This window comes from Myxine glutinosa, chromosome 1 (genome assembly GCF_964187855.1).
Source record: "Myxine glutinosa chromosome 1, kmMyxGlut1.1, whole genome shotgun sequence".
Lineage (NCBI taxonomy): Eukaryota > Metazoa > Chordata > Myxini > Myxiniformes > Myxinidae > Myxine > Myxine glutinosa.
The window spans coordinates 388,695,825-388,709,537 of NC_136261.1; the positions used below are offsets into that span (position 1 = coordinate 388,695,825).

At 48.8% G+C, this 13,713-nt stretch overlaps 1 protein-coding gene across 3 annotated transcripts in view; it reads right to left on the reverse strand.

Moving 5' to 3' along the window:
- Nucleotides 1-13,713, reverse strand: part of LOC144889567 (NACHT, LRR and PYD domains-containing protein 3-like) — a 42,371-nt gene that overhangs the window by 6,670 nt on the left and 21,988 nt on the right. For all 3 annotated transcript variants that reach the window (XM_078770275.1, XM_078770276.1, XM_078770277.1), the window contains 2 exons: nt 11,540-11,623; nt 246-326 (listed from right to left, as the gene is read on the reverse strand). In XM_078770275.1, coding sequence (XP_078626401.1) covers nt 246-326; nt 11,540-11,623 — 165 coding nt within the window. The remainder of the gene's footprint in view (nt 1-245; nt 327-11,539; nt 11,624-13,713) is intronic.

Here is a 13,713-nt window from a genome sequence, read left to right on the forward strand (position 1 = left end):
CCATAAATAACTATACAATTATGGGATTATAACCCAGTCCCTCTCCATAAACAACTATATAATTATGGGATTATAAGCCAGTTCCTCTCCATAAACAATTATATAATTATATGGGTTTCATGAAATCTCTGGGTAATTGCATTAAAAATGGAGTTTATTTATAAACCGTGTGATGGAAATTCACAAATCCGTGTCCAGTGAAAGAGAAGAAAAAAAAAACAACTCAATAACAATTCAAGACTCACTCAAGAAATACCAAGTTGTTGATGTTCTTCAGTTCCCTCAAGATAGGCCCGGACTTGGTGCTCAGGTTACATCCCCTTAACCTGTGAAGAGATAAAAACGCCAAGGAGTGAAACAAAGAACCATCAGAAGAAAGTTGTCAATAAACAGGTAATATTAAGAAGGCTCTTTATTCCAGGTTGAGAGATAATTAAACTTCCAAATAAACAGGTTGAAGGTCACATGACCGATAACAGTAGTAAACTCCTTTTCCATGTGACATCATCCCCTGGATTGTGGAAACAGGAGTTTTCTACAAAAGAGAGATTAGAGCGAAGTCCAATGTGCGCCATCGCGAATCCCCACACTTCCCACCTAAAACAAAGTCAGAAGATAGCAAAAAGTTCCACCCGGAGTGGAAAGACCCAATATCAAATTTTGAGTCAAGATGTTGTCCAGTTTTGACCCCTGTGACCCACGTCCCCACCCCCTGAGGCATGAACTGGGGATCAAAAAAAAAAAATTGTTATGTATTTCATACGTCCCCCAATGGTGATTGCATTTACAACGTTTTATAGAAAAAAGGTTTTAAAATGTGTCAGTAATTGCATTTGTTGGTATTTGACCTTTTGACACCACTCCATGCGGTGAGGCCAAAAATGACACTGTTCTTGTACCGTTGTGCCATGTGGTCATCAAAACCACCAAGTTTTGTGAATTTCTGCCCAACCTTTTTGGAGGAGATAGCGTGACGGGTGGACAGACGAACTGAGTCACTCACAATATCATCCGTTTTTTTTTTTGAAAAAGCGTGGAGATAATAATAAGTAAAACACCTCAACGAACAGGTTTGAGTTATATTAACAACTATAAAAAGTACCTGGCGTTATCGGACAATGGACAATGCAGGCTCGCTTTGTGCCAGGAATATGAAGAGAGGGGTGAGAGAGAGAAGGAGAGGGGGTGCAGAGAAGGGCAGGGAAGGGAAGAGTAGGAGGGTGTAGGGGGAGGGACGGACAAGTAGGGAAGGAGAGGGGGAAAAGGAAGGGGGGGATGGAAGGGGGAGGGGAGAGCGGGGGAGGAATGGGACGGGGGATGATGGGGGAGGAGGAGGAGGATAGGGGAGGGAAATGGGGGCGGGAGGGGGGGAACAGGAATGTAGAGAGGGGAAACAGGAATTGGGGAGGGGGGAACAGTAATGGGGAGGGTGGAATACAGGAGGGGGAGGAGTAAGGGAGGGGAGGGGAAGGGGAAGGAGACACAGGAATGGGGAGGGGGTGTCATGTATGCAGTGCAAATGTTCACCGTTGTATCCCTACACCGGGACCGGGTTGTATCCCTACGCCAGAGCTCGGATGGCGCTGCTGTGAATCGGGCCTTGAACGGCAGAGTGAATAAATGCGTACGACAATTGATCGTAGTTTGTCGAGATACTTTACATGGCGACGAGGATAAACATCTAGACCATGACATCTTTCGGCCATATCGATGAATTCGACCCTCATGAGGGGGATTTTGACACGTATTCTGAGCGGTTGTCTTTCTACTTCGAGGCGAACGGCATCGCGACCGAAGGCCGGATGAAGGCCGTCTTCCTGTCCGTTTGCGGAGGTGAGACGTTCACACTCGTTAAAAACCTGATTCGGCCTCGGACAATCCAGGAGCTCACGTATGCAGAGCTCAAGGCCGCTTTGAAGGAACATTGCAATCAATCTCCTTCAGTCATCCTGTGTCGGTTTAATTTTTACATGTGCAGACAGCAGCAAGGTCAGTCGATCGCAGACTTCATTGCACACCTCAAAAAACTGTCACATCTGTGTGAGTTTGGGGACACGATCGATGACATGCTTCGTGATTTGCTGGTGGTTGGCATGTCCGATGACCGCACTCGTAGACGCCTGCTTGCTGAGAGAAAACTGACGTTCCAAAATGCCAGAGACACCGCCATTTCCATGGAAAGTGCTGAACGCAATGCTACAAGCATCGGTGCCACTCGCTCATCTGGTACCAGCCCTGCTGTGAATCGGTTGGATCATGTTCAGCCAAAACGTTGGAACAAGGCTCCTCGTCAGAAGCCAGTGCAGTCTCAAACCCACAACAACTGTTTTTGGTGCAACGGAAAGCACCCTCCGGAGACGTGTCGGTTCAAAGATGCCACTTGCCATTTCTGTTCGAAAACTGGCCATATTGCTCCATCTTGCATCACTCGCAAATTGGGAAAAGGAAAAGCTGCTGACAAGATTCATCAGTTTATCGGTTCGGAGGAACCCGAGCTTGACCAGGTGAGCTCTGTTTCCGACAACTCAGAATCGTATGACCTGCTTCATATTGATTCTCACCATAGACGGGACCCTCTTCTTGCCAATGTTGTCGTCAACAATCGACCATTGCAAATGGAGGTCGACACTGGTGCAGCCGTCTCGCTCATCAGCCATGCTGTTTTCACAAACCTGTGGAGTGATGCTGACCGACCCCATCTGAAACCTACTACCTATGGACTCTCCACCTATACAGGTGAGAAGATTGTTCCCTGCGGTACATGTGACGTCACGGTGGCCGGTGGGCTACGATAACCGTGAGTTTCACCTACCCCTGATCGTCATTCCTGGAAAGGGCCCTTCCTTACTCGGCAGGAACTGGTTGAGCATAATTCGACTGAAGTGGGAAAGCATTCATCAACTCCGGGCAGCCAACGTTTCTCCTACCGCAGCATACACACTCAAAAATGTGCTGGATACGTACCCAGATGTCTTCAAGGATGAGCTTGGAACCTTGAAAGGACATACGGCTAAACTCAGGGTTGACCGGGATGCCAATCCTATATTTTGCAGGGCTCGCCCAGTCCCTTTCGCCCTGCGTGAGCGGATTGACAAGGAACTGGATCATCTTGAAAATCTGGGGATCATCGAGCAAATCCAGTATGCCGAATGGGCGGCGCCCATCGTCCGGTCATAAAATCGGACCAGTCCATCCACATATGTGGAGATTATAAAATGACCGTGAACAGGTGTTCTTCATTGGATAAATATCCAATCCTGAGGATCGAAGACCTCTATGCTCGTCTCACGGGAGGCAAGACTTTTATGAAACTCGATCTCAAATCCACCTATCTACAGCTCTGCTTGGACGAGAATTCGAAACAGTATCTTACCATCAACACGCATCGTGGGTTGTACAGGTACCACCGACTTAGTTTTGGAGTGAAATCTGCACCTGGAATTTATCAGCGTGTCATGGACAGTTTGTTTGCCGCCGAACGCAACGTCGTTTGTTACCAGGATGATATTCTGGTTACTGGTCGTATGGACGCGGAACATCTACAGAACCTGGAGAGAGTTCTGAAGAAGATTTCGGACTCCGGCCTACGTTTGCATCGAGACAAGTGCAAGTTTATGGTGCCATCAGTCACGTACCTGGGTCATACGATTGATGCTGAGGGTCTACACCCGACAGATGAGAAAGTCCGAGCTATCAAGGATGCTCCTTCTCCACGAGATGTGACCGAATTGAAGTCATACCTCGGTTTGCTTCAGTTCTATGGTCGTTACATCCCGAATGTGACCGACGTTTTGGGCCCCCTTTATCGGCTTTTGAGGAAAGGAGTCTCCTGGAGCTGAGGGTCTACTGAACAATCAGCATTCCAGACCTCTAAGGATCTGCTCAAATCGTCCAATGTTCTCGTTCATTTTGATCCAGAGAAGGATCTTGTGCTGACATGCGATGCCTGTCGGTATGGAGTGGGGAGTGTATTATCACACGTGATGCCTGATGGTACGGAAAGACCGGTTGCATTTGCATCCAGAACGTTGTCCCCGGCAGAGAAAAACTATTCCCAACTTGACAAGGAAGGATTGGGAATCGTTTTCGGCGTCGGCAAATTTCGCCAGTACCTTCTTGGACATCATTTCACGATTCGCACTGATCACAAGCCGCTGATCAGTCTGTTTGGTCCAACTAAGGCGACATCTGACACACTACCGCCCAGGATCATCCGCTGGTCCCTGTTTCTCGCTGCTTATGACTACACCATCTGTTATAAGCCCGGTTCGTCTATCACAAATGCAGATGCCATGAGTCGGTTACCCCTTCCAGAATCCGTTGATGATTCGCCTACACTAGGATCCATTATCGCACTGATGGATCATCTGGAAGATTGTGCTGTCGATTCCGGCCAGATCCGCACTCATACTCGACGAGACCCTGTTCTGTCCAGAACTGTCCAGGCTGTACAGCTTGGATGGCATTTGCTACCTGAGGGTGACCCAGATTTTGCGGCTTTTAAAGCACGTAAAAACGAACTCAGCGTGGAAAATGGTTGCCTACTCTGGGGATGTCGTGTCGTGATCCCGAAAATTCTGCGTTCCAGGGTCATGGATGAAATCCATGACTGTCACCCCGGGATTGTGAAGATGAAGTCACTTGCCAGAAACTATGTGTGGTGGCCGAATCTTGATGCTGATATCGAACATCATGTTCGACATTGTTACCCCTGCCAGAGCACCCGGAATACACCTGCGAAAGCGCCACTGCATCCCTGGGAATGGCCCAGCGAACCGTGGCATCGCATACATCTCGATTATGCCGGGCCTATTAACGGCAGCATGATTCTAATAATTACGGACGCGCACACAAAATGGATTGATGCCTATGTGACGCGTGGTACTACGTCAGCCATTGTCATCGAAAGACTCAGACACTGTTTCGCCACTCATGGTCTGCCCAGGATGATCGTGAGTGATAACGGTTCGTGTTTTTCCAGTACCGAGTTTGCCAAGTTCACACGTCGGAATGGCATCAAACATAAGTTTGTCAGCCCACATCACCAGGCTTCAAATGGCTTGGCCGAACGATCCGTGGGAATCATCAAATCCGGATTGCAGAAACTTCAGGAGGGAACCCTGGAAACAAAGCTGTCTCATCTCCTGTTCAAATACCGCATCACGCCACAATCAACAACCGGTGCAGCTCCGTCTGAGTTATTGATGAAACGACACTTGAGATCGACACTTGACAATCTCAAACCAGACATATCATCAAATGTTTATCAAAGCCAGCTTAATCAAAAGTTGGTGCACGATAAGACGTCCAACAGTCGATGTATCAACATTGGAGATCCAGTGTTTGCCCGAAATTTTGGTGCACGTGCGACGTGGCTACATCGGCGTCATCGAGGGACATCATCGAGAAGCCAGATCCACTGTCCAGTGTGATTCGCCTGCAGGACGGCCGCGAAATTCGTCGACATCAGGTCCACATAACCTACCGTCACTGTGAGTCGATGGAGCCTGTAGCATCGTCAGAGTCAGGACAACAGTTCGACCCGCCACTGCCGGAGATCGTCGTGGCCGCTCCAGCCGGCTCGGATGCCCCGAAAACCTCTGCAAACGCTACACCCTTCGTGGAGACCAAAGGAATCACCTCGGACTCTGTATCCACTGGTACACTGCGACCCAAAGGAATCACCTCGGACTCTGTATCCACTGGTACACCGCGACGCTCAATGCGTGAGAGAAAAGCACCCGACCGGTTGAATCTTTGAAGATGTTTTTTTTTTCACGTTGACACATGTTCTATTTTCACGTATTTTCATTATTCTCATAACCGTTTGCACACATATTTTCACATGTTTTGGAAATGTTGCTTTTGAAATGTCAATTCTGGAAATATAGCACGTATTGCTCTTGGTAATTTTGGACTTAAAGGGGAGGATGTCATGTATGCAGTGCAAATGTTCACCGTTGTATCCCTACACCGGGACCGGGTTGTATCCCTACGCCAGAGCTCGGATGGCGCTGCTGTGAATCGGGCCTTGAACGGCAGAGTGAATAAACGCGTACGACAATTGATCGTAGTTTGTCGAGATACTTTACAGGGGTTGGGAGAGGGTTGGACAGGAAGGAGGAGGGGAAGGGCAGACAGGGAGAAGGGAAGGGAGAGGATGGTGTAGGGCAAGAGGAGGGAAGGTTTCTGAAAATCTGGTGGTTAAAGCACTATACCATCTATTTATCACATAAGCAATAATAGCAGAATTTCCCTCTTCCCCTCTGCACTGCATTCGCCAGGTATCTCCCCACTCCACTTTCTTCCCCCCATGGACTCCCCCACAACTCCTCCCCACCCCCTCACAACACACTCAGAATTACCCAGGTGTAGAACGGTATGTCATCTCATCTAGTAATATCAAAACGGGCTTGTGCTAACTTATTTTCAAAAACTTATTTTTCAAAAAAACTTGTTCAAAAGAAAAAAAAAAAAAAACTTTAAAAACTTAAGAAACTCAAAAGGTTTGTAATGAAAATGAATCGAAGTTGAACCCAGGTGTTATGCTCTCTCTAACCACTGAGAGGCGTCTATAAGAACTCGGACAGCCATCGCTCCGAAACATTCCTGCGACATTTAATCCATGACACGTAGACTCGAATGGTGCGTATACGTAGATGATCCAGGCTTGCTTGCATTGATTGACATTGCTGAACTTAAACCCCATGATTCCATAATCCTGATATATTGCATGATTGTATTTTTACAGGATGTTGCCAGAGATCGAATTGTCATTAAACCTACTACTAGGTCAAAGTTGTGGATCTGATTTTCATTACAATTAATGACAATTCATCTCGCTGTCCGAACGAGAACAAGAGGCGAACAAGAGCGACATGTCGGGACACAAAATGATCCAGGTGCCGCTCTTCGCAGCCGACCCGCAAGCAGCGGCCGCGGCTGCGGAGCTGACACATTGGCTGAAAACCTTGGATAACCAATTCAAGGCTCAGGAAGCCGCTGTCACCAAAGAAACGAAATTAGACGTACTACAAACAAAGGTACACCACAATGTGTATCGGGCAATCGAACAATGTGTGACGTTCGATGCTGCCGTGGCAGAGCTGAAGCGTATTTACATCAAAAAACGAAGCGCGATCTATTCCTGGCATCTGCTCGCACGACGACGACAACAGCCCACGGAGACTTTAGATCACTTCGCTCAAGAGCTCTGATGTCTGCTGACCGAGAGTGCCCCAGCGGTACGTACACATGAACAAGTTTGTGATGATCTTGTTCACAATTCTTTTGTCGCAGGACGTAGATCCCCAGTCGTCAGAGAGAGACTTCTTGAAGAAGCCGACTTGACACTCGCTGAAGCACTACGGCTATCGCACGTCTATACCCAAGCACGGGAACAATCCGACGCGTATGAACACCCATACGTCACTGTGGGGACATCTCGACAAGCTCGACCGGAGAGAGCGACCGCCGAGGATGTGGATGCAGCCATGGCATCTCTGCCGGAATCGGAGACCCCGGCCACTCCCGAGGAGGATGTCGATCTGGGCTTGACGGCAGCAGCAGCAGCTGGACCAAAGCCCGGACGTAACGCTACATGCTATTTCTGCGGGAACCGAAGACATCTCAGGACTGTTTGCCCGGCTAGAGATGCGACATGTCATTTGTGCACAAAGACTGGTCATTTTGCGAAAGTTTTCCGATCGACGTCGCAGGGCAAACGAGGCCGCTCGACGATGAATGACCTTATCGCCGAGCCAGCGGACCGAACGGTGCGCGGGGCGCCTCGCCCGACTTTGATGAGGGTCACACATTCCCAAGGGCCCCTGGCTGTGAGCTCGACCTTGGTGAGATTCGTCGCGCCGACTAAACAAGTGGCGCAAACATGACAGTACGCGGTGCGACCGTCCTTGGCCGGCATTCTTCAGACGCCTTGCCAACTTCCTGGATCGGCCACCCGAACGGCTAATGTTGGCTTTGAAACTCCGCGCGTGACACGAGCACCATCCGGAGGCTGCACGTATGATCTACAAGCTAATGCCATGGCACGAAAGCCGGGAACTCCATGCATGGCATGTGCGCCCTCTGGAGGCGGCACGACCGGCCTACAAACGATTTCAATGGCACGGAAAACTTTAGCTGGCATTGGATCCACGCGCAAGGCACGAGCGCTTCGCCTAGACGACTCGATAATTGCAGGTCCACCTGGCCTGGCTCGTGCTATAATTCCACTTATGATCGAGGGAATTTTTGCAAATGCTTTGATCGATACAGGTTCCACAGATAGTTCTGTTGATTATCGACTTGTGCAAAAACATGGATGGCCGATTCTTGGGACAAGACGCCGAATCTTTATGGCCTCTCAGGGGCTGAGGCTCAGCACAAAAGGGGAATGTCGACTGAAGCTTGTGATTAAGGGACGAATGTTTCCGGATGTGCATCTCATGGTCTTACCAGCATTATGTGCAGACGTTTTGCTAGGACATGATTTTCTCAAGCGACATGGACTGTTGGAAATGGAATTTGGTGGCACTGATACGCTTGCTGTGTGTGCTCTTGCAGGGATGGAAATTGAGCCGCTGACGCTGTTCCCCAATATGACCATGGACTGCACACCTGTAGCAGTTAAATCGCTACGCTACTCACGAGCTGACGCGCAATTCATTGCGGAAGAAACGGCCCAGCTATTAAAGGAAGGTATCATAGAACCTAGTCAGTCACAAGTTCTAGTGGTACGAAGCGAAGTGCATCGCAAACGCATGATAATCGACTATTCGCAGACGATTAATCGGTTTACACAGCTGGACGCCTACCCTCTTCCGGGCATGGACTCCGTGGTGCGACAGGTGGCCCAGTATTCGGTCTATAGCACTCTCGATTTGCGTAGTGCGTATCATCAAATCCCCATCTCCGAGGCCGACCGCATCTATGCAGCGTTTGAATCGAGTCAAAGGTTATACCAGTTCACCCAACTACCTTTCGGGGTCACGAACGGGGTCACTTGTTTTCAGAGGGCTATGGACAACCTCATCGCTAAGGAGAACTTGACCGACGTCTTTGTATATCTGGACAATCTCACGCTTTGCGGGCATGACCAGGAACATCATGATGCTAATCTGAAGCGCTTCCTCAAGGTCGCGCAGAGGTATCGCTTAACTATGAATGAGGCTAAATGTCGTTTCTCCGCTCGCACAATAGATCTTCTGGGGTACACCGTGACCCACGGCTCAGTTGCTCCGGATAAGGAGCATCTGCGACCCTTGCTCGACATGGCCCCACCCTGTGATCATGCTTCGCTGAAGCGTGCTCTCGGGCTGTTCGCTCATTATTCTAAGTGGGTACAAAATTTCTCTGCGAAGCTCCGCCTGCTTGTGGACGGCGAAGCATTCCCCATGAGCCTTGCCGCCAAGGCTGCTTTCCATGGCCTTAAGTCCGACATCGTTGGCGCTGCTGTGGCGACGATTGACGAGAATAAATCTTTTGTTTTGGAAAGTGATGCATCGGATCATGCGATAGCTGCGACTCTCTCCCAGGGGGGGTGCCCTGGGGCTTTCTTTTCGCAAACTCTCACCTCCGCTGAGCGGAGACATTCGTCTGACGAAAAGGAGGCATAGGCCATCGTCGAGTTGATTCGGCGTTGACGTCCCTATTTGCTAGGACGATGTTTCCAAATTATCACGGACCAACAGAGCGTTGCATTTATGTATGACACTCTGCATGCTCAACGCATTAAGAATGAGAAAATCACTCGCTGGCACATCGAACTTGCCAATTTCTGCTATACAATCAAATATTGCCCTGGGAGGGATAACCTGGTTGCCGACGCCTTATCGCGGCTGGCAACGTGTGCGGGCCTCATATCTTTGGAGGATCTGCGCGCTTTGCACGACACTCTGTGCCATCCCGGGGTGACGCGTTTCGCTCATTTTGTGCGTAGTCGTAACTTGCCCTACTCGGTTGAAGACATTCGCCAGGTCTGTCGCAATTGTTCTGTATGTGCTGAACTCAAACCGCGTTTTTACAACCCTCCTATGAGGACACTGGCCAACTAGGTCGTGGGAGAGATTGGCGATGGACTTCAAAGGGCCTCTGCCGGCATCACCAGCATCGAGTAACTCTTGTTATGTGCTCACTATCGTTGATGAGTTCTCGAGATTCCCTTTCGCTTTCACATACGCAGATATGACGGCCGCCACGGTTATCCGGTGCCTGCAGAACTTGTTTTCTATGTTTGGGAATCCGGCCTACATGCATACCGATCGAGGTGCGGTGTTCCTGTCCCAGGAGGTGAGGAGCTTCTTACTCCAGCATGATGTCGCTTCTAGCGATACCACTCCGTATAGACCATAGGCGAATGGACAGGTCGAACGCTTCAATGGTATTATATGGAGAGCTGTCACGCTAAGCCTTAGGTCCCTCGGCCAAGGCCTAGATAAATGGGCCTGGTCGTTACCTGCGGTGCTGAACTCAATCAGGACTTTACTGTGTACGGCCACCAACCAGACTCCCCACGAACGGATGTATCATCACCCGAGGAGCTCGGGTAGTATCCGACCTTTACCTACTTGGCTTGCTGAGCCGGGGCCGGCTTATCTCAAACGTGCGGTTCGCATGAGCAAGTATGATCCACAAGTGGATAAGGTGCAAGTACTCCAAGCTAATCCCGAGCATGCCCGCGTGTTGATGGCAGATGGACGTGAGTCCACAGTCTCCGTACGCCACCTGGCCCCTTGCGGGGAAATCGACAAACCAATTTACGAGTCTATGGACTCTCCCGTTGCTCCACCTATGGAGCATCTGCCGGCCATCTCGCCGCCAAATACACCCCAGCCTGTGGGCACTGCGGTGCCACCTTCATCACCTGACTCTGGCGGCTACTCCGAAGCGGGGGACTCCGGGCCTGGGGATGTAGTACCCGGTAGTTTCCGGACCCGCACTGGAAGGGAAATTCGTCGCCCCGATCACTACGGATGGACCGACTGACATGGACGGACGATCGCTGCTCTACTATTGCTGCTGCGTGCTCGATTCCTGCCTAGCGGAAGTGTAATTCAAACGGCGGGGAGAATGTAATGAAAATGTATCTAAGTTGAACCCAGGTGTTATGCTCTCTCTAACCACTGAGAGGCGTCTATAAGAACTCGGACAGCCATCGCTCCGAAACATTCCTGCGACATTTCATCCATGACACGTAGACTCGAATGGTACATATACGTAGATGATCCAGGCTGGCTTGCATTGATTGACATTGCTGAACTTAAACCCCATGATTCCATAATCCTGATATATTGCATGATTGTATTTTTACAGGATGTTGCCAGAGATCGAATTGTCATTAAACCTACTACTAGGTCAAAGTTGTGGATCTGATTTTCATTACAAAGTTATTCCCATCTCTGAACACAAACAAAGCACAAACTTCAACCAAAGGTTGTTAATGGAGGTCAAGGTTCACCTGGAGAACATCAGGTACACAATCATGGATGATGACATCAATATGTTTTAATTTCCCAAAACAAATCCCATTCCCACTCACCAGAGGATTTGTAACTTTGGTTGGGATTTCAGAACACCCATCAACACCTCCAATCCCTCATCACCAATGGGATTCGAACTCAAACTGATGGTAAAGGAGGGAAAGAGAAAACCCTGAGGTTATCATTCCATTAACAACATGAAGAACTTTGGGAATACTTTCACCATTTCAATAGTTATGTTTATAAATCACTTCAACACCATATAATTATGGGATTATAACCCAGTCCCTCTCCATAAACAATTATATAATTATGGGATTATAACCCAGTCCCTCTCCATAAACAACTATATAATTTTGGGATTATAACCCAGTCCCTCTCCATAAACAACTATATAATTATCGGATTATAACCCAGTCCCTCTCCATAAACAACTATATAATTTTGGGATTATAACCCAGTCCCTCTCCATAAACAACTATACAATCATATAATTTTGGGATTATAACCCAGTCCCTTTCCATAAACAATTATATCATTTTGGGATGATAACCAAGTCCATCTCGATTTTTCTTTGATTTTTTTTTTGTGTGCATAATCGAGGCTCGTGAAAGAGCTAACATTTATCACACAAACGAATCAAACAGACAAACAAACAAAATATATAAAAAGGGGAGCGGTAGACAAGATGGGGAGAGAAGGGGAAGCACATAAACACAACATTTGAGAGCAGGGACATCGGGAATGTGTGGGAGGGAGAGGGCTTGGGGGGGGGGGGGGGGGTGCGAGAAGTATAAAAACAAGGACACCAAGGACTTCCAGGAAAGAAGTTGGTATTTCAAAAAAGTGGATTTGGGGTTAAATTAGCGGGGGTAGAAAAGATCAATGTTTTGGATGGGGGAAGAGAAGAGATGGTGGTGAACAGCTGTTTTAAAGACCTGGAGGGAGGAGTGGGATTGGAGAGAGTGAGGGAGTTTGTTCCAGAGGTGGGAGAAAAGAGGAATGAAAGAGTGAAGGTGAGCAGAGAGTCTTGATTTTGGCTGTTTAACCATAAGAGGGTTGCAGACAGATCTTGTGTGACCTGAAGGAATATTTGGGGGGCAGAGCCCAGAGAGAGCTGGAGGAGCAAGGCCGGAGAGGAGTCGGTAGAAGAAAGAAAGACCACCAACGTGCCTGCGGTGAGTAAGTGAAAGGCCCTCGGAGGTAGCTTCATCACGGGAGATTCCAATGATGTTGAATGCTTTGGTTTCAACAGCGTGAAGACGAGCAAGGTGAGAGGCAGGAGCACCAGCCCGGAGGGGAGAGCAGTATTCCATTGAGCTGTGGATGAAAGCCTTGTATGTGGTGAGGAGCTCAGGTGTGCCAAGGATGGACTTCGCACGACAGTGGATGCCCAGTCGGCGACTGGCTTTGGAGGCCAGATTTGAAATGTGGTTTTCCCAGGAAAGATCATGGCAGAAAGTGAGACCCAAAAGCTTGAGTGACAGAACTTCTTGGAGAAGATTATTCAGAAAGTGGATGGGAGGGTTGTCCAGTCGGTCTTTTCGGAGAGACATCGTAAGAGTGTGAGATTTGTCAGGATTGAAAGACATGTTCCACTTGTTTGCCCCGTCTGTGATTTTGTCCAGGTCTGCAGAGAGTGAGGAGGATGCAGACTGCCGATCTGAGGGATGAGGAATGGAGCGGCAGAGAGTGGAGTCATCAGCAAAGAGATAGAGAGGATTTTCAAGAGAGTCGGAGAGATCATTGATGAAGACCAGAAAAAGCACAGGGCCCAGAACACTGCCTTGGGGAACTCCAGCCTGAACAGGAAGAGGAGATGAGAGAAACCCATTCAGGGCCACACGTTGACGACAACTAGAGAGGAAGTCCACAAGCCATGCGTAGAGATTTCCATGGATACCAAAGGAGGAGAGTTTGGTGAGCAAAGCGGGGTGCCAGACCGTATCGAAGGCACGTGATATGTCAAGGGAGACAGCTCTAATTTCCTGTTTGGCATCGAGGACCTCAATCCATTGTTGAGACAGCAGAAGCAGCATGTTCTTCCCAGGAAAGATCATGGCAGAAAGTCAGTAGAGTGACAAGGGGGTCAGTAGAGTGACCTGGTCTGAAACCAAATTGATGATCAGAGATCAAAACCGTTGGAGAAGAGGAAAGATTGCATATCCGAAGCAATGATGGATTCCATGACTTTGCTGATAATTGGGAGAACGCTGATTGGTCTGTAGTTTCT